At 50.4% G+C, this 18,130-nt stretch overlaps 2 protein-coding genes across 4 annotated transcripts; both read right to left on the bottom strand.

Annotated features, from left to right (window-relative positions):
* Positions 1-1,182: 1,182 nt before the first annotated feature.
* On the bottom strand, positions 1,183-10,100 carry FOXRED2 (FAD dependent oxidoreductase domain containing 2). The gene is made up of 9 exons (XM_064654963.1): positions 10,020-10,100; positions 8,979-9,509; positions 7,250-7,501; positions 6,482-6,751; positions 5,615-5,781; positions 4,798-4,963; positions 4,056-4,297; positions 3,023-3,193; positions 1,183-2,253 (listed from the first exon to the last, which is right to left on the bottom strand). The coding sequence occupies exons 2-9, from the start codon at positions 9,485-9,487 to the stop codon at positions 1,988-1,990; spliced, it is 2,043 nt and encodes a 680-aa protein (XP_064511033.1). The 5' UTR covers positions 9,488-9,509; positions 10,020-10,100; the 3' UTR covers positions 1,183-1,987.
* A 241-nt stretch (positions 10,101-10,341) lies between these two features.
* Positions 10,342-17,884, bottom strand: EIF3D (eukaryotic translation initiation factor 3 subunit D). 3 transcript variants are annotated; one of them, XM_064654967.1, is made up of 15 exons: positions 17,743-17,884; positions 17,300-17,433; positions 16,954-16,999; positions 16,434-16,570; positions 16,236-16,321; positions 15,668-15,740; positions 15,416-15,528; positions 15,066-15,198; positions 14,348-14,495; positions 13,969-14,099; positions 13,434-13,519; positions 13,077-13,206; positions 12,600-12,742; positions 11,501-11,781; positions 10,342-10,477 (listed from the first exon to the last, which is right to left on the bottom strand). In XM_064654967.1, exons 2-15 carry the CDS (start codon positions 17,420-17,422, stop codon positions 10,464-10,466), a joined length of 1,644 nt encoding a protein of 547 aa, XP_064511037.1. In that variant the 5' UTR covers positions 17,423-17,433; positions 17,743-17,884; the 3' UTR covers positions 10,342-10,463. The 3 variants fall into 3 exon arrangements, with proteins under 3 accessions (XP_064511037.1, XP_064511035.1, XP_064511036.1); XM_064654965.1 differs by having other exon boundaries at positions 15,416-15,531; XM_064654966.1 differs by having other exon boundaries at positions 15,416-15,531; positions 17,300-17,430; positions 17,743-17,867.
* Between the last annotated feature and the right edge of the window lie 246 nt (positions 17,885-18,130).

The following is an 18,130-nucleotide window of genomic DNA, read 5'->3' on the forward strand; positions in this document are numbered from 1 at the left end:
AAAGCAGCGTTTGTAACCAGGGTCCCTGATGGAAAACAATTCAGAGCCGAGGCTTCGCTCCCTGCCACCTCCAGCACTGGGGGGAGCCCAACCGGAACAAGGCTGAGAGGGCAACACTCATTCGGCAGCACCCAAAGCAAGGAGACTTGGATCCCGGCTCCCCAAGTCCAATTGGGAGTGGCAGCAAAACCTCTGGGGTGTGAGTCACCAGATCAAACCCTGGAGACATGCAGAGCATGCTGGAAGAGTTGGTAGGTGCTGGTTTTTTAGACCATCACTTTTCTAAAGGAAATCACAATGTAAGGCAACATGTACACTGTGAATGTACAGATTCACATTTTCCTGACGGAATTTGAGGATAGAAGAGGAAACAACTGGAGAATGTGCATGTGTGTAGGTACAACAGAGATGCACTCTGTGTCAGCACACACAGGGAACAAATGAAACAGGCTCTTGGGGACAGCTGGTCAACCCAATTCAGCCACAGGCCTTTTTCTTCCCCTGGACAATTCCAAAATAAAAAGCCCATGGTGCCAAGGATGTTGCAAGTAGTAACATCACCCAGGCAACTACAGGCCACGAGAGCCATTCCTGGTCTGGCCTTGGAGCTGTGGCAATGGGATGTAAAACCCACAGAAGGATGCTGATTGATGCCAACTGAGGTGATTGTTTCCCCTCTCCAGTTGCACATGAACAGGTGAGATCTTCCAGAAGCAGCAGCATTGCTAGCACAGCTCAGTACTCCCAAAGAGTGCAAGAAATCCTTTGTCATGTCCTTCACCTCTTCTGCTCCCCAGCCTCTCCAAGAAACTGGGGTTTTACAGAAACAGTAACTGAATTCAAAGGATTGGAAGAGCTTTAGGTGCATGTAAGGTACAGCCCCCTCCAGTCTGGAAGCACAAGTGTATATTTTTTGAGAAGCTAAGGCATTGGAAAACGTGTGGAGGTAAATGCCTGTTCCCTCTCGCCCCTCCTCTATTTCCTAGAAATCACAGGGATATCATAAGGTCAAGCTGAAAACTGCTTTTGCTTTGCCACTCCAGGGTCATGGAAGAAGCCCACAGGGAGGAGACAGGCAAGTGCATGTAGCTGACAGGGGGAGCAGTAAAGTGCAGCCAGACTCCCAGACACTCCCTGTAGGATCTCAAGGTGACTCAATGGGAATAAATTAGAGAAGGAGCATTTTAACAACGTCAAACTTTCTTAATGGGACATAGTGCAAACAGCAGAAATATTGGTCATGCTTTATAAAAGACAAAGGGCTAACCTTCCAGGCTGCCTGGTGTGGGAGAAGAAAAACATGAGGACAGCGTAGCTGAAGTCAGTGTCAGTCTCTGTGTCCCAAGCATTCCAGGCAAGCTACTCATCCACTGTGGAGGGAAGGGTCCCTTGTAGTGCTCTCTGGGAAATGACAAATTATCTGACCTATATGGTAACTAAAAAATACCCCTCCCCACTGACGCTACACAACCGCCCTAACTCAAATGCAAGAAAAATACTGGAAGTTTGCCCAGAGTACCACTTCGGGACCCGATGCAGGAACAAATCTTCAAGTATACACAGGATATAGCATCCAGGGACCAGAGAGCCTGCACCAGGTTCCACAGGGTGCAAGCAGGTCACCTCCAAAGGGGAACGTGACATTTTAAGTTTCCCAGGTGTTCCTGAACTCTCTTCTGTGACCTCTGTACGTCACTGCAGATACTGGTCAGTCAGATAAACACAAACACCACTTTATCAGGCAACTCTGAGCTCTGCAAGGACAACGCGGGAGCCTCAGCATCACTGGATTTTGGCCCGTTGCTCATTCTTCAAAAGATGTTGGTCCTCTTCGTAACAGCAAGATCTGAGCAGGTCTTTGGCAACTCATGATTAGGAGAAGGCATGAGGATGGAAAAAGGGCACAGGAAAAGGGCAGAATCCTGCTGTGGATCTCTGTTACAGTACTGTCACAACAGCTCTAGGTTTCAGTGTAGAGCAAGAAAGGTTAAAGCTCATCCTTGGCCTTGACAAGATGTTGCAGTGGACGAATTGGAATGACTTGATCTCTCAGCAACTGGTCCCTTGACCTGTCGTGGCTGTCAGGGGGTCTGTCACCCGAAAAGTCTGTGAGAGTGTAATCCTGCAGTAGTCCAGCTTGCACAGCGTGGCGCCGGAGCCCCTCGCTGCCCACGAGCCCCTGCATCCTCACGTATCCCTGCTGGCAGAAGGGGGGCAGCTTCTGATGGGTGAAGGCAAACAGGAAACAGGACTCTGCAGGGGAAAGGATCAAAAATCAGATTCAGCAGAGATACCCTGTAGGGAAAAATTCCCATAAACTATCAAGGACTCATTCAAAACAAAAGGCAGAGAGGACGAGGGAAGACAACTGGAGTTTCCCACCCAGGACCCTGCCCTGGGTGGCAGCACAGTAACTGAGTTAATTCTGCAGAGCTCAGGAGATGCAGAGAGGGATCTCCAGTCTGCAGTCTGAGAGAAAAAGGATCTGGATTTGAGGTTGTGTCCATCTGGGATCCTCTTTGTACCAGAAGATTGCTTCTCTCTGTTGCCACGTGGGCTTCCTGCAGGAGGTTCCCAGACCAGTCTTCAGACCAGGAAGGGAGGCAGCAGAGGCTGTCTTCAGCTTTCACACCACAGCACTCCCATTTCCCATGGGAAAGCAATCCCATCATCAGTACATAAGATCTAGTACCCAATAGTACAAAGAAATGTTCAGATAATGGAGAAGGGAAGGTGCAGCTAGAAAAGGGATTGAACCCAACCTCATATACCTTTCCCTAAATCCTGGCATGCCTGGGCCAGTCTCTTTCTAATGGTGAGCAAGAGCAAAGGCTCTTTGGGAACATACACATACAGAACGGCACTTTTTACTGTCTGGGGATTGTGCTGAGGTGTGACTGATGGTGAGACAAGCAACTCACCACAGGAAGATCTCAGCTATCTGCAGAAGAGATCCTTCCTGTCTTTTGTACCTCACATTCCTCCTCCTCCTCCTGCCACCTGGACTCTGTGCTCAAATTACCTGCAAAGAAACTGCGCAGGTCGGTGCTGAGGCAGTTCTCCAAAAAGCGCCTCAGTGGCAGGATGTGAGCATTTGGGGCTGTCCAGTCTGTCAGAAAGTCCTCCACAATGTGATGGATGGCATCTGGACGAGGGAGAGGCCACTCTGGCGGCCGGAGTTTCATCTCACGCTCTGCCAAGAGAACATTAAGGGAGTCTCTTAGAAGCAAAATGGCATTAAAAAGAGCTTGAGGAATGGAAAGCAGCTGTGACAGCTGTTTCAGCTTTTGTCCTGACCTTTTAATCCCTACCTTACTTTCATTTGCAATCCCCTCTGCTAGCTCTGTCCTCAACAGCCCTGCCACTGCACAGCTGCCCTCTGTCCCTGCTCACAGCATTCCTGTCATTTCACTCCTGTTCCCCCTGGGCAGGGACTGCCAGACGGCCTAAGCTGTGTTTAATGCTGCTACACATCATGCTTATTTCTGTGCAAGGCAGGCTGGACCATGACCCTAGGTTTCTGGGGATGAAGACTCAACACACTTCCCAAGGAAATCTATTCTGAGTGTGTTTGCTTGCTGGATATAACACTCCTCTTCAAACCCTTGCCTTTGGCTGCCTCTATGGCTGTGTGACCTCTCAGGCCTGGGTCGGCCACATAGAGAAGCTTTCTTTTGGCAGCAACACTGCCAAACAACAACAGCCCAGCCTCATCTGCCAGGCTCTGCAAAACACACACAGGGTGCCAGCCAAAGGGAAGCAGTGTTCCTCTTTTTGGGAATGGGGAAATTTCCAGCACATCTGTTTGCTCCTATTTTCAAATGTGAGGTCTCTGGTACCAACCTCCTATCCCCTGTACTGACCGATGGAAATTTCTTGCCAACTGCCAGCTTCTTTTTCAGCTCATGCAGTGGTGGGCGGGTGTCTCAAAGGATAGACATGAGGGAAATGGGGAAGGGGGAACAATGCCTTCAGGTACCACCCCTCCTCTGGCTCTGAACTATCTTCATCCCTCTCTGTTTCGCTTGTATCACATAGCTAGCAGGAAAACTCACCTGTTGGGAGGCGTTTGTAATAGTAAATAACAGGGTGTAGAAAGTTGGACTGCCAGGCATGCTGTGCTTCTCCCACGGCACGGTTGTAGTAGAAGACATCCTTGTCAGCCCCAGAGAAATTCCTCCCATACTCCATGATGATGACAAAGAGCCCATTGGGAGCCTTTCTCCCAGTCTGCATTTCCAGCTCGGCTAGGACTCCAGTGGGGTACTCTTCCAGGTATTCAAATGCTGTGGCATTCCTGTGAATTGCAACCACACCATCAGACTCTCCCACCAGACAAAGCCAGCTGGGATCCAACCCACCCTCAGCTGGGTGAGGATAAGGCCAAAAAGCCATCAGATAGTAATTTTTTTTTCTGGTCATTACAGATCTGGGCTGGACTTGATGCAGAGCTTATGAAGGCTGCAGATATTGTTACAAGACTCCATTATTTTCCTGGATTATGGGACTCTTCTTTACATTAGAACTGCTCAAGGAAACTCTTTTCCTGGGGACAGTAAAAGAGTATTCCATCGCTGAGCCTGGAGGGAAGGTCTGGACCATTCCAGCCCTTTAAGAAAGGGAAGTAACTGGCAGAAGTAACTGGCACCAGTTGTGGCAGTGGTACAGGTCTGGGGTGGCTGCCTACACGACTTAGGCAGCAATGTGTGTGGTGTCACCATGGGAAGCAATGGTAAAGAAAAAGAAACGAAATGATGGAGTGCAGTGCTGGGAATAATTACTCACTCACTCACTCACTCTCTCAGCAGTATGATGTCAGCCAGGACACTGAACATCTGGTAGAGGCCTGAGGCCTCGTTCACCCGCTTGATGATGGAATTGGTCAGCTGTGTAATAGGGTAGACTGTGGATGGCCAGGGGACACCATGGTGACGGTTTTCCAATAGGCGATGGACCGCGCGAGCTAAGACATCGAGAGAAACAAAGACAGCTTAGTTAAAAATCCAATCTTACGCTTTTAAGAAATCCAATCACTCTGCTGCGGCACAGGACTCAATAAATAAGCTTTACAGCTCCTCTGTGCTCAGGATCTCCCACCCCAATCGCTGGTAACTGCAGTGGAGACGCCCTCTGAAAGCTGATGTGATGCTAAGTGGTGGGGGAGGGGATGGGGGGGTCCTCAGGTATATTTCTTTACTTCTGAAAAGTCCTTTAATGATAAGGATGGGCAAACACACATAAAGAAGGAAATTTTCTCTACTGCCCACAGCTGCTGGGTTTTAACTCCACAGCACAGACCTCTCACCCACAGCCAGTCACGAGGCAGAGCATCTGGCAGGAAAAAATCTATTGTGTTACATAAATAACAGACAACAGGCAAGAGAGACACAAGACAAAACAAAGATAGACAACCAAAAACTTCAGATATGACCCCAAGTCACTTCTCCTCCACTTCAGATGATGCAGATGCAGCTGCAGCTTGACTGTGTTTTGTCATTGTTATTGCCAGAACAAGACTAAGGGTGATCTCTTTCCAGCAGTAAGCTATGGACTGTTCCTTTGAAGAGAGGAACAATTTCCACCTCTGCCCTTTCTGTACACCCCAGTTACTCACTTGTATACCGGAATCCATGGATGAAGCCCCCAGCAGATTTCCTGAAGTCAACAGAATGGCTAGCAGTGCCAAGAACAAAGAGCCCCCGAGTGCCTCTGGACTCATAGCTGGGTTTGATCTGAGGATACTTTTTAATATTCCCTTTTCCTGGCATCATTCTAAGGGATCTGATGTGCAAAAGAGAAGAGCAGGCTGTCAGGAAGGATGGGGGTAGCAAATAAAAAGGGTTTCTGATACACATTATATTGCAGCCACTGCAAGACTTTGCTTCATACCCCTGCTGCCCTCAGTGGGGTTTACTACTAAAATGAGGATCTTCAGAAGACAAGGGTGCTCATCCCAAGGTAGCTCTGGACAAGATCCAATTCCAGGCTGAGCCACCGACAGTGAATTCCGGAAGACAGTGAAGTTAGCAGTATCATTTTCAACTGCAGGATGCACCAAGGTGGAGTGAAGGTTGCATCCTCAAGGAAATTTGTTTTCCCCAGAAAAAACCTTCCTGTAGTGATCTGCACCTGTACCATCGTCATTTCAAAAAAACCCCAAAACATTGCTAGCCTTCTCCATGTGATCTGGCAGGTCAGGATGTTAAGTTCTAAAGGCACAAGTTTTTCTGTGTCACTCAGTCCCAGCACTGCCATCTGCTCAGCCTTAGAGTCTGTTGGTCAGAGGGCAGCAACAAACACATTCCCACTGAGACACAGCCTTACTTGCAGGGTAAACAGAAGACTGTGCAGCACCAGGTAGCTCAGGGCACATGGAGGTCCAAACAATGCTGCCAGGAGAGGACCTGCCCTTCCTTTCCCCCCCTACTCAGGCCCTTCAGTCTAAATACCTTCTTCCCTGGAGATCCTGGTTCTCCCTCACCTGTTATAGATGGAGAAGTCAAACTTCCAGCCCAGGCAGCGGATGACACGGTCGTAAGGTGCCCGGGTGGCAAAATTGTCCAGTTCATCCTGCGGGAGGGTGATGGAATCGATGCCTGCGCTGATGTTCCCGTTCTCCAGGTAGAACCGGAGTGTGATGTGCAGCTTTCCTTTTTTGTCCTTGACAATAGCCAGATCTTCCAGGTCACCCTCCAGAAGCCCATCCAGAGATTTCAGCTGGTAGGTGTCCAGCAGTCCATTGTTAATTGCTCTATGAAAAACAGGAGAACATAAGAAGGGATAAAAGAAGGGAGGTTCTGTCTTAGCTGCTGAAAATGGGATCAATTGTCAGGCATCCCAACTCCTCTTCAGTGTAAAGGTTATCCCCAGAGCCTCAGGGCTCAAAGGAAAGGCACAGGTAACACAGCCTCGCTGCCCTTGCAGGGTGTAGCCAACCTCTCAGCTTTCCTCTGTGATTGCAAGCAAAGGAACAACTTGAGAGCCAGCACTTTTTAATGATACAGCTTCCAAGTGGACATGTTTCTATTTCACACAGATCCCAAAAAGCTCTCATCATGCTTTTGTGTTCAGCAACCGCAACCTGGATTGTTTTAAACCACGGACCTACAGAAGGCCCCACGTTTCCCCTGTGCCTCTCAGGACCACAGCAGCACTACCTGCACAGTCCAGCCTGTCGCCTGGGAAAGAAGTGATTCTCCTTGTTTGTACTTCAGCTGCATCACAAAGAGGAACAGAAGCAGTTTCCTACCTCAGATCCCCGACGTAGTGGGTGGCCCAGGAGAGGCGCACGCGGGACCGGCTCACCATGTGGATGAAGTTCGTGACCCCCAGAATGTTCTCAGCCGTCTCAAAGGCTGAGTTCCCGCGTCCCAAAATCAACACGGTCTGGCCAGCAAAATCCTCCGGGTTGATGGACACAGTCTCGTAACCCTCAACATATTCTGAGCCAGGGAAGTTTACCACATTGGGGACCCACGTCCCAGTGGCAACCAACAAAGAGCTGTAAAAACAGGGATAGCACTAGGGAATGCAGGAATTAGAGGAATGGGGCTCCATCTCAGCACTCCTTCCTCCTCCCGCTGTGAAAGATGGATGTGATGTGCCCCCCACAGTGATGCTGGACCAGCAGCACAAGCCATGGTTTCAAAAGAAACCTCTACCCAGTTTCACCTAGTGATCTGCTCCTCTCTTCCCTCTCCTCAGGACAACTAGGCAAGTCAGTGTGGATGCTGTACATACACACCTTACTCCACTGTTCATGAACACAAGTTCTGCTCATATGTATTCACTGACAATAAATATAATGCTAAAGTTCCACACATTGGTTATATGATGCATAAAAAATGACTTTGATTTAAAATTTGAGTTGCCTTTTAGTAGAAGTAATTTTTAAGGCAGACAGGATATGGTTTTGATATTTTGAAATGTAACTCCCAGCCATAAAAACATGTTAGCAACGTCACTAATTGTTAACACCAAAAATGAGTACAGTGATCTTTTTATATCTCTCTGTAAGAGCTTTTGCTTGATTCTTGGGGAAATGTTTGTGACTTAGATGGAAACGCCAGGCAGCTGAGGTGAGCAGCACTGTCTGCTGTCCCAGCCTTGATTACACAGCTCCGAAAAGCAACTTGCTTGCAGTACGTGGGTGTCCGGGATTGCCTTCTGTCCCCTCCGAGCCTGGCAGCAGCACACCGGCAAGTGACAGCCAGCACGACCTGCTGTCGTAGAGCTGAGGTTCTCAGGAGAGGTGGGAAATACACTCCATATGTTCACATGAGTAACTTCTAGGTTTTTAGGAACGTAGCTCAATGACAGTACAGGATACACATGCGTAAATATGATGAGGGGAACGGGAGTTCAGGGACCAGCAGTGTTGAGGGTTATTTCTTATAGTCAGCCCCACTTTCCTCTGGTACCCCTCTGTGTTCCAGCTCTGTCAGCCCACGGCTCAGCTTGGCTGGGACACAGTTCTGAGGTGAGACCTAGGAGTGAGGTGTCACTGCACTGACTCACTCTCATTTTCAATAAATGAAGTGGTGGCTACGAGTACAACTGTGTTACTTTTTTCACAGACAGCAATTATCTAGTGATAAAACAGAAGTGATTTCAAGTTTACCTATCAAGGATGGACCCTGCCATGATGGCCATTGCAGCCTGTTCATGTCTGCCCTGCCCTCAGCTGCTCAAGGCAAAAAACATTGCTCATGGAAGGCAATGTCTTCCCAGGAGCACTTATTCCACTCATCCACCCACTGACCCCACAAAATGTTTTTCCCTGTGATGGTGGTTAAGGCTCTAGGAGGCTGTGAAACCTCCATCACTGGAGATATACTCATGCCTCAACAGGGCAAAGCTTTGAGCAACCCAACAAAATGGCCTTCATGGGCCTCTTCCAACTTAACTTATTCTGTGATTTTATGACCTCGAAGATGACCATGTAGAGCCACACGACAAGCCCCAGGTTTGCCCATTACCTGCACTTGTAGTTCTTCCTGTCCTGGTCAGTCAGGAGGAAGTAGTGGCCATTCCAGGCCTGCTCATTTCTCTCCAGCGTCACGTGGATGATGGCTGTGTTGTACTGAACCCGCAGCTCCAGCAGGGATGCAAAGTCCTCCAGGTAACGCACCATCGTGTCAGCGTGAGGGAAGAAGTCACGCGAGTAGTGTCGGAAAAGCAGCCGCCTGTCATGGCTGAGGAGCGAATTCCAGTCGTGGCGGAGGTTGAACTCGCTGTTGGATTTGCCTGTGTACTGCTTGTTGATGCTGATGAGTTTGCGGTGGCGAGGGTAGAGGGCGAAGAAGCTGCCAGGTGCATGGCTCCGCTCGAAGACAACGTAGTCCCGCCCGGCTTGCTGGAGGAAATAGGCTGCCTGCAGGCCTGCGGGGCCGGCCCCGATGACACAGTAGTCGTGGTAGAGGAAAGTGGTGCTGCTCAGTGCACACAGGGCCAGCCCCAGGAGTGTCCCACAGACCAACGTGGCCATGGCAGGGCTGGCACTGCCACCCCTGCGGGGAAGAGCACCAGGGAAGTGTCACCTTGGGGACTACAGCCTCCATGCAAGAGACACCTGATCCCACCAGTGCCCACCTGCCCCTGCCCAGAGACCCCCAGCCCCACCAGTGCCCACCTGCCCCTGCCCCGGCCCAGCCGCCACGATGTCCCCACCCAGGGCAGGGGTGCTGAGGCGGGGCCCTACCCCTGCCAGCCAATAGCAAAAGGGGCCCCAGGTTCCCCAGCCAATGGGCGCACAGCGCCCCCGGTGGCAGCGTACAGGTGGGAAGGTGGGGCAGCACCTGTGGATTAATGGCCGCGAGCGCCTCTGCGCCCCAATAGCCAATGGGAGAGGGCGGCCCAAGCCCACCAACCAATGGGCGGCGGGGCGCCCCGCGCTGCCCTCGCTGCCCCGCCAATACGGCCCGGCCCCGGTGTCCCCGCCCCCGCCAATGGCGCGCGAGGCGCACGTGACGCGCGGGGCCGCCGCCGGCCGCGCAGACCCGTCCGGCCCGCGGCCGCACCTGCGCCACGGAGCCCTCGCCGCTCCGCTGCTCCCGCTCCGGGCTCCTCCCGCTCCGCTCCCTCCTCTCTTCCGCGCCGCCCGGGCGGGGCGGGGCGGGCACGGCGCCGCCTCCCGCGCGCTGCGGGGGCGAGCGAGGGGGGCGGCGCGGGCCCCGCGCGTCACGTGACGCGGCCGCCGCCGCTTCCCGCCGCCGGCACCGCCGCGCGCGCACCACGTGTCCGGGGGCGGGCCGCGCTTAAAGGGGCAACACGCGGGAAGGGGGGGGCCGGGGCACGGGGTACCCGAACGGGGCACATCCACACACACACACAGAGCGCGGCTTCACTCCGCAAAATCAACTTTATTTCGATTTCCCCCCCGGTTATCATCGATGTGCAGCCATTGCCCGCCTGCAGGGACGGGGCTGCCTGTCACTGCTGCCCCTCGGTGCTGGCTGCAGCATTCAGCTCTCTTCCTCTGAAACAGAAGACAAATAGCAGTGAAACGAATGCAGCTGGGGAAAGAAAACCACCCAAAACCCCAGAATAAACCATGTCTGTCAAGGAAATGCCACAAGGAACACGAAAAACCAAGGCTGCCACTTCAGGGAGATTTATCCCACCTCCGACTGCCTGTCCCTCCCTCACCCCACCTTCCCAACAAACCTGTCCCTCAGCCAAGACCACACACACGTAATTTGGAATTACACAATTTACATTCCTGAGTAAATTACGCAGAGACCTAACTAACATTTCCATAATAAAATCCAGAGCAGCCATGCCAAGTTTACAGCCTAAGAAGCTGGGAGATACTTTTACTATCACAAAAGCAGGAGCCCTAGGATAAATGGTGTCCCACTGTCTGAACAAAGCATACAGAGATCTTGTATCAGGGATCGCAGATGGTTTTAGGCAGTGAAGCAAAACCAGCTGTTGTCCACAGGGCACCACCAATCCTCCAAAACTCTCATCCTGACTAGCCAGCGATTGCTCTGCTTCAACAGTCACTTCAGGAAAGCCTTCACTGAGTTACCTCAATTGTGCTCCATCACCACGCATTTTAAATGTGTCATCTGACAGTCACTGCCATTTCTAAAACTGTAGTCAAAAAATATCCCAGTACCAACAGAAATCAGCACCCACCCACTCCTGCAAATCTTGGGGCTGCTGAATGAAGGCCTTGGCAGGCTTCATTTTCCCAGCCAGTGTTCTGGATCTGGGACCTCTCTCCCCTACCCCTAGTAAAATCAGTCCTCATTAAGTATCTGTACAGAAGCACAACATCTGCATTTCCAACTCTCTGTTCTTTTTGCTTCCAACTGAGTACTCCCAACGTCACCCATACCTTTCCTTGGGACCACATGTTCTCTGGCCTTGCTCTTCTCCTGCCACTGCACTGGTCAGATCTCATCCTCTGGCTCTGGTCTTTACCATGGGTCACCCCTTTTTATCCAGACCAGTACATCACTTGGAAGCATAAATCCCCAAGTACGCTACAAACCTTCCTCTTCCTCTTCTTCCTCTTCATCCTCCTCATCTTCATCAGAGCTGAAGGTGCCATCAGGCAAACTGTAGATGCGGATCACCTGCTTGTTGGGGTCCTTGAGGATGAGATACTTCCCCTCATCCAGCTTCATGCAGATGTCAATGACACATCGCAGGATGCCCCAGGCATTCTCTATGCTCAGATTAATCTGGCTGGCAAACTCATTTGGCTTGAACTGCTGCGTGCCCAGGATCACATGGCGGGCAGAGTCCTTCACGTGGTAACGGGATACATACCTAGGGAGGCAAGAAAAAACCAGAGGGGTATCAGGAAATTAAGCTCCGACAGCAGAAGAACGGCAGCAAGAAAAGCACTGTGATCATCTTAGTTTTGTTTTCTGGGCTGAAAAATCCTAATACTCCAACGCTGAAAGCTAAGAGGATCTCCTGGCTACAAACTGTCAATCAGTAATGCACCTGGAAATCCCCAAATCGGATGGAGTGGTACAAAAGATACAGAAGAATTAGTCGTACAGATAAAAATTAAGCAATAGCATGATTAGCTGGGAGTTTGGAATTAAGCATATGCAAAAGTATCAGTCCTGTGTCTGAGGGTGTAACCTAGGATTGCAGAACCACCAGAAAAGAGTCAGCAGATGCCTCCCGTTCATTACCCACAACACAGACTCAAATGATTTTAAGCTGACAGTTCAAAAAGGGCTGTGGCCATACCCTCCCCCACCACCCAATTTCTCAGTAACAGGGCACTGAGGAGGATCTCGATCAGATTCCTGACAGGCAGCACACTCACTGCGTTTATTTTCCTTGATGGTGACCTCAGCAAACAGGCCGACAGCCACAGAGGCCACCTGCCCTTCACATGTGTGGGGTCTCACGAGGTCAGCCACAGCAAGGGCACATCAGCCTCATGCTGATGGGTAGCAGCTCACACCAAGGCTGGTGTGCTCATCACAAGCTTTCCCTTCTTGGCTACTCCAGCGTTTGGTTGTTTTATGATTACTCATTCTATAAATGCTTCATTTAGACACATATATACTGCGTTTAATCACGGAAAATGCACCTTGAAGATGTTTGGTGTGAAAACCCCACCTTACCCAAGTTTAAGATACTCTGATCCAGCCAGCAGCGCACAGCATGTCCAGCGGGCTAATTTGTAGCTGTTATTTTTCAGCTCCGTGGCAATCACAGCTCCTCGCTGGGAGTCCAACTTCTGCCGCCAGTCTACTCCATTGCAATACTGAGAGGAGAATCAAAACTAATGTCAGTCTGACAAGTTGGGATTGCCCAACTGGTTAGAAAGGGTAGTTTGTGAGGGAAGAATTCACGAGGGAAGCATGGGAACAGACTGGCCACTGTGCTGAACCCCTGGAGACAAGAGCGTTAAAACCAGCTACACCTCATCTGGGGGAGAATCCCATCAGCACTGCTTGTCCACCAAAGTTATACTCCTTGGTGGAACATAACACACAGGGGACACCGCCAGATGTTCGTCTTATCTTCTCTGCTGTACCTGGCATGTCAGGCAGCAGTGAAGCAGTTAGAGCTAGCTTTGGAATCCCATTCTTCCTCACCCTGGAATCCCACTCGTTCAATGTTTTGATGTTGATGAATGACACTTCTCCATTAGCTCCTGTCATCACTCCATCATGTTCACAGCGGACAATGAGATCTATATCATCTCCCAGCTTCCACCTTCGGTATCTGCCAACAAACAATCCAGCCGGTTATTCTGACCTTTATTCTCTTCCAGATCCATGCAAGCACTCAGCAGAATCTTTTCCTCCTCTATCTGGTCCCTGTGAAGTTATCCACAAATCCCTCTCAAGGTAAAGCTCCTATCAATAACACTCCTAATTTGTTTTTCCTCCGTATCACACAGACATCCTGCCTCCTTGCCAAACCTTGGCATCAGAGCAGTATCAACATACCTGTATGCAACAGAGGCTACTTCGTTTTTATCCATGTCATCCTCCACAAAGGGGTTTGGGTTAGGAAACTTATATTTCTCCTTTCCCTGCAGATGAAAACAGAAGGGCAAGTTAGGAGAAAAAGCCTGAGACAGCTCTCCCCTACTGGAAAAATATTCTTTTACGGCAACAGTTTTTCCCTTATATAGAAAAACACCAAAACATAAAACAGCTGATGAGAAGCTTCATGTTCATGTTAGTCACAGTGCTATAAGCAGTACTTGTAATGGCACTTCAGCTTCAGTAAGTGTACTCAGAAGCCTGTTTGCATCACCAAGGGCAGTGAGATGATTTCTCTGTGAAATAAGGATGAAAACTTTTCTACAACAAAGTCACACTGCTCACCAGAAGTAATCCCACCTCCTTCAAAACTGAAAGAACATCAGTGTAACATAACTGCCAATTAAAACCTTCTGTGCTGTATTAAAGCAGCCTTAATGAAGTTTCAAGACTCTCTGAAACACAGGCCCTACTATTTAGCACTGCTCCACCTTACCATCCTCAGACACTGCTGGGAGAAGTTATGATTGATGTAGGTAGCTTCCATGGCAAGGTTGCGTGGAGAATTAAAGGAGTTGCCCTCTTCCTGTGGTGGTTCATTGGCTGTTTCACTCACTGTCAGGAGGTCTGAGAAAACCAGACACAAGTGGTTATACTTGGGGGAGAAACTATGTCAGCTTCAGTGAGTCTCTAGCCACACAGTGGAGCAGATCAATACTGAAGTTCCCCCCACAGCTATCAGGTGTACTGCAGTAATCAGATTGTTCAGTGCTCTCAGTCTGGACACTGAGACACAGAATAAACTCAAGTAAGCATAAAGAAAATTAGACCCCTTAGCTACTGCAACAGAAATTTCTTTCAGGACTTTTCCTCACCAAAATCTGAGTTGTCCCTCTTGTCAAAGAAAAGCTTGGATCCAACTCTCTGGACAATGATGTCCCAAGAATAGACAGAGCGAGTGCAGCTCATCAGTGTGGCCAGGATGGCATCTGTGGCAAACACATTCCCTTGTGTCTTGGCCAGCTATGGATACAAGAGGAGGAGAAAACTGTTTCAGCAATAAGAACAGATACCCCTTCCCTAGCCAGAATGAGAAGTGCTAGCAAACCAGATCCCTGATTTCTTCTCCCATTCTGAGGAAGCTGGACCAGTAAGTACCCCACTGACTATTAGACAAAGCATGAGGTACTACCCAGCAATCCTGGCCCACCCTCATCCACACAAGTGGAAAGCAAGAAACCACTATGAAATGTGTGTTGGAAAATGCACGGCTCTTTATTGCCAGTGAGGTCACAAGAAAGAAATCTCTGAGCCTTCCTCACCTCCAAAAGCAGAACCCTCAAGAATCACGTCTCTTGACATAAGAGTTTCCTTCCCAACAAGTACCAGTCTGCCTGACCTCCCAGAATTACAGCTTTTCCTTGGCCATTGTTCCTAACTTTGCATTAATATAGCTCTGCCTTGGACCTAAGAAAAATTATGATACCAGCTAACACTTTTTTATTTTTGCCCTTTGGTGTGACGGTGACAGCTGGTCTCCAACAGCACACACTGAGAAACACACTACTGGGTTTTACAAACCAGCAAACATACCTTTCGGATAACTGGGTCGTCCGTAGTGGTGACGGTGTGGAAGATGCGCTTAATGCTCCTCAGGAGCTTCTCATTCCTTGTTGTAATGCGGTCAAAGGCTTTGTCGTAGTACTCCAGGGCTCCACAGCACTCTCTGCAGAGGCAAGAGAACCATCTTGACATCCCTCCTAGGGATAACACCACCCACGAACCGCACAGGACTGAAGACCCTGTTGGGTGTTCCATTACCTCCCTGTGCTTTGGGTACCTCAATGAGAACACTGGGACCAGGCCAGGAGACCCTTGCCCTCCTGCTTTCCAAAAATCTGGTCACTTCAGGAAGCAAACAAATGGCTGTTTTAGGAACTCACATGTCCTGTGGCTCTGACACCTCCAGATAGCGCATTTTCATCAGCCGAGGGAAATCCATCTCCTCCTTCACCTCCCAGTCACTGCGAACTTCAACAGAGGAGTCACGAGGTTTCTGCTGTGCGGCCAGAGGCAGCGCAGATAAAGAGAGAAACGGAGACACAGCACATCAGGATTTGTGTAAGAGGAGCTGCCCCATGAGTGCAGCCAGCAAAACCAAACCATCACCGGTGGCACAAAGCTTGTCAGTTTACCTGTGATTTTTGGTCCCACTTCTGCCTCACTCCAAACTGTTTTTGAAACTTCTTTTGTAGGCGCAAACGATCTCTAAAATGACAAATGTGAGAAAAGTCACGAAGAGAAGTTCTCTATTCCTATATGCCACAACCATTCCTCCATTTCCAAACTACCACCTGAGGAGCAGTGCTTTCAGGCACTGAGCCGCTGAAACATTTGCTGAGCCATCTGTTGATCAAGATGCCCAAGGCATTAAAAAGTCCCTTCTTTGCTCTGAGGAGCTCTTTACATAGTTTTGTATCTAAAGACTGCAATGTACTTTTTGGAAAAGATATTCTCTGTTTGGAATGCCATCTTTACTTTCTAAATACGACTCAAAATTTCCCCTAAATTCTTAGATAGCTGTTTGAAATCCAGTTGTATGTACTGCTGACACCAGTAGAACATCGGACTTGAAACATCCTGAAATTCTCCTCTGATGACTGTTTGCTCCAGCAGGTTCTGTTACAGTAAGTTTGCAAATTTACCAGTGGTATGTTCATGCATTCCAACCAAAGCTTGGTACGCTCGTCTCTGCAGCCTCACCTCTCCTTCTGCTTGGCACTCTTTGGCAGCGTCTGCATGCTGAACTGCAGCATGTTCCGACGGTCCTTGTCTCTCCGAAGATTCCTCTGTGGAAATGATGGAAAGGAAAAAAAAAAAAAAGAAGACATTTTACTCGTGAAATAAATACTTCTGTGCTACTGAAGGTCTCCTCTGAGGCTGTCTCTGAGAACACGGTACCTGTGCGAATCGCATGCGGTTCCTCTGGTATGCCGTTTTCTGCGTCCGTGCTGTATCCACCAGCTGGAAGCTGGTCTCATCCTCCTCGTGGAAATACGCATATTGGCTACCGCCACCAAACTGCGAGGAGTACTTGTCTGGAAACAAAACAGAGCATCTTGACACCAAGCTTCCAAGAAAAAAACTCTGATACTTCGACCCTTTCTCTCTCAACTGCCTTCACCTAAGCCTGATGCCTCAGTTGGGTCTCTTGCCTTACACCTGCATGTTTTTCCCTCTGCAAGTTTCCCTCGGGAGCCCTGGTCATCAGACAGTACAAAAATCCAGAGTAAGCCCCAAGGACAGGGAGAGCCCCACAGAGCTCTCCCAAGGGTGAAGCACACTTCCTAAATTAAGATGCCTGTCTTGCTGAGGTGTGCACGTAATCACAGGGTGGGTGTGAGACATGAAAGCAGGAACGACGCTTGAAGAGAACTTTGTAGAAAATAAACCACAGCAGCAGCCGTCAGACAACACGTACTTGTGTATCTCTTATCCTGATATGTGGCTCCTGTCCAATCAGCCACCTAAGGACAAACAGAAACAGTCAAAGTAAGTGAGTGCTAACATAACATTTCCCCCCAACTCTGACTTTGTACACGCAGGACTCCAAGCAGCAGAAGCAGTGCTCTCCAGAACTAATCCTTCTGACTCCCACCTCTGCTTGCCAGCCCTGCCAGCTGTTCACAGCCATGCCCTGTGTTAGGAGGCACTGAAAAGGGTGCCAGAGGAGCAGCCGCGGTGACAAGCAGCAAACACCAGCGGCAGCGTGCAGGGGTGGCAGGCCAGAGGGCACACAGAGCTGTGGCCCAGCACGGCCGAGGTACCTTGCCCAGGCGGTCCCCTTTGCTGAACGGCTGGTAGGGCATGTCCTTGAACTGCTCGGGCACAGCACACGGGCCCCATCCGGAGGGGTTGTCCTGGATCACGGGTGTCACAAACTTCGCCATTTTTTAGTCTTCTGGAAGGGAGAGAAAATAAAAAACCCCAAACCTCTCAGCAGCCGCACGGCGAGGCACTGAGGCCCGCGGCCTTGCCCCGCACAGGCCTCGGCGAAGGGAAGGTGCCTCCGGCGGCTGGGCCCAGGTCGGGTCGGGGGGTCCCAGTGGGGGCTGCGAGTGCCAGGGCGGGGCGGGGCGGGAACGCGGCCCCACCGGAACGGGCGGCAGCGGCAGGGCGGGGCTGGGGGGTCCCGGTACGCGCGGGCGGGTGTCGGCGGGGCAGGAGACCCGCCCTGGGGCGGCTCCGGCGCCCCCCGCGCCCCCCTCACCTGCGCGGCCCCGGCGCGGTCCCGATGGCGGCGGATCCAGCGGCGGATCCGGCAGCGGATCCGGCGGCGGCGGCCTGGGAAAGGGCCGCGCGCAGCCCCGGCGCGTCCTTGTGGCGTCAGCGCCGTGCGACGGAAGTGCCGCCGTCGTAAAAGTTAAAAAAAAAACCAAAAAAACAGCAGACCAACCAACAACCAAACCCCCACACCAACTCCCCCCCCCAAACCCAAACAAACCCCAAATCAACAAACCCACAAAAAACAAAGAAGCAAAGAAGCGGAGTGTGGCTGCCTTAAAGCATCAGTGTTGTTGCAAAACGTGAAATATTTAAAAATATTAATAAAGGATGTTCTTTGATATCTGATCTTTGTGCACTTTCAAGTCTAATCA

The sequence above is a fragment of the Pseudopipra pipra genome, chromosome 5, assembly GCF_036250125.1.
Source record: "Pseudopipra pipra isolate bDixPip1 chromosome 5, bDixPip1.hap1, whole genome shotgun sequence".
In the NCBI taxonomy this organism is placed as follows: domain Eukaryota; kingdom Metazoa; phylum Chordata; class Aves; order Passeriformes; family Pipridae; genus Pseudopipra; species Pseudopipra pipra.

What these genes read in the sequence shown, in the direction of transcription:
- FOXRED2 (XM_064654963.1), bottom strand. Translation starts at nt 9,487, where the DNA reads ATGGCCACGTTGGTCTGTGGGACACTCCTGGGGCTGGCCCTGTGTGCA. An exon ending in AGGAAGAACTACAAGTGCAG is followed by an intron (nt 7,502 to 8,978) that starts GTAATGGGCAAA and finishes CTGTTTTTACAG; the next exon opens with CTCTTTGTTGGTTGCCACTG. An exon ending in TTACAAACGCCTCCCAACAG is followed by an intron (nt 3,194 to 4,055) that starts GTGAGTTTTCCT and finishes TTCTCTTGGCAG; the next exon opens with AGCGTGAGATGAAACTCCGG.
- EIF3D (XM_064654965.1), bottom strand. Translation starts at nt 17,422, where the DNA reads ATGGCGAAGTTTGTGACACCCGTGATCCAGGACAACCCCTCCGGATGG. An exon ending in AGTGCCAAGCAGAAGGAGAG is followed by an intron (nt 15,741 to 16,235) that starts GTGAGGCTGCAG and finishes TTGTCATTTTAG; the next exon opens with AGATCGTTTGCGCCTACAAA. An exon ending in TCAGAGTATCTTAAACTTGG is followed by an intron (nt 11,782 to 12,599) that starts GTAAGGTGGGGT and finishes TTGCCTCCCTAG; the next exon opens with GTATGTATCCCGTTACCACG.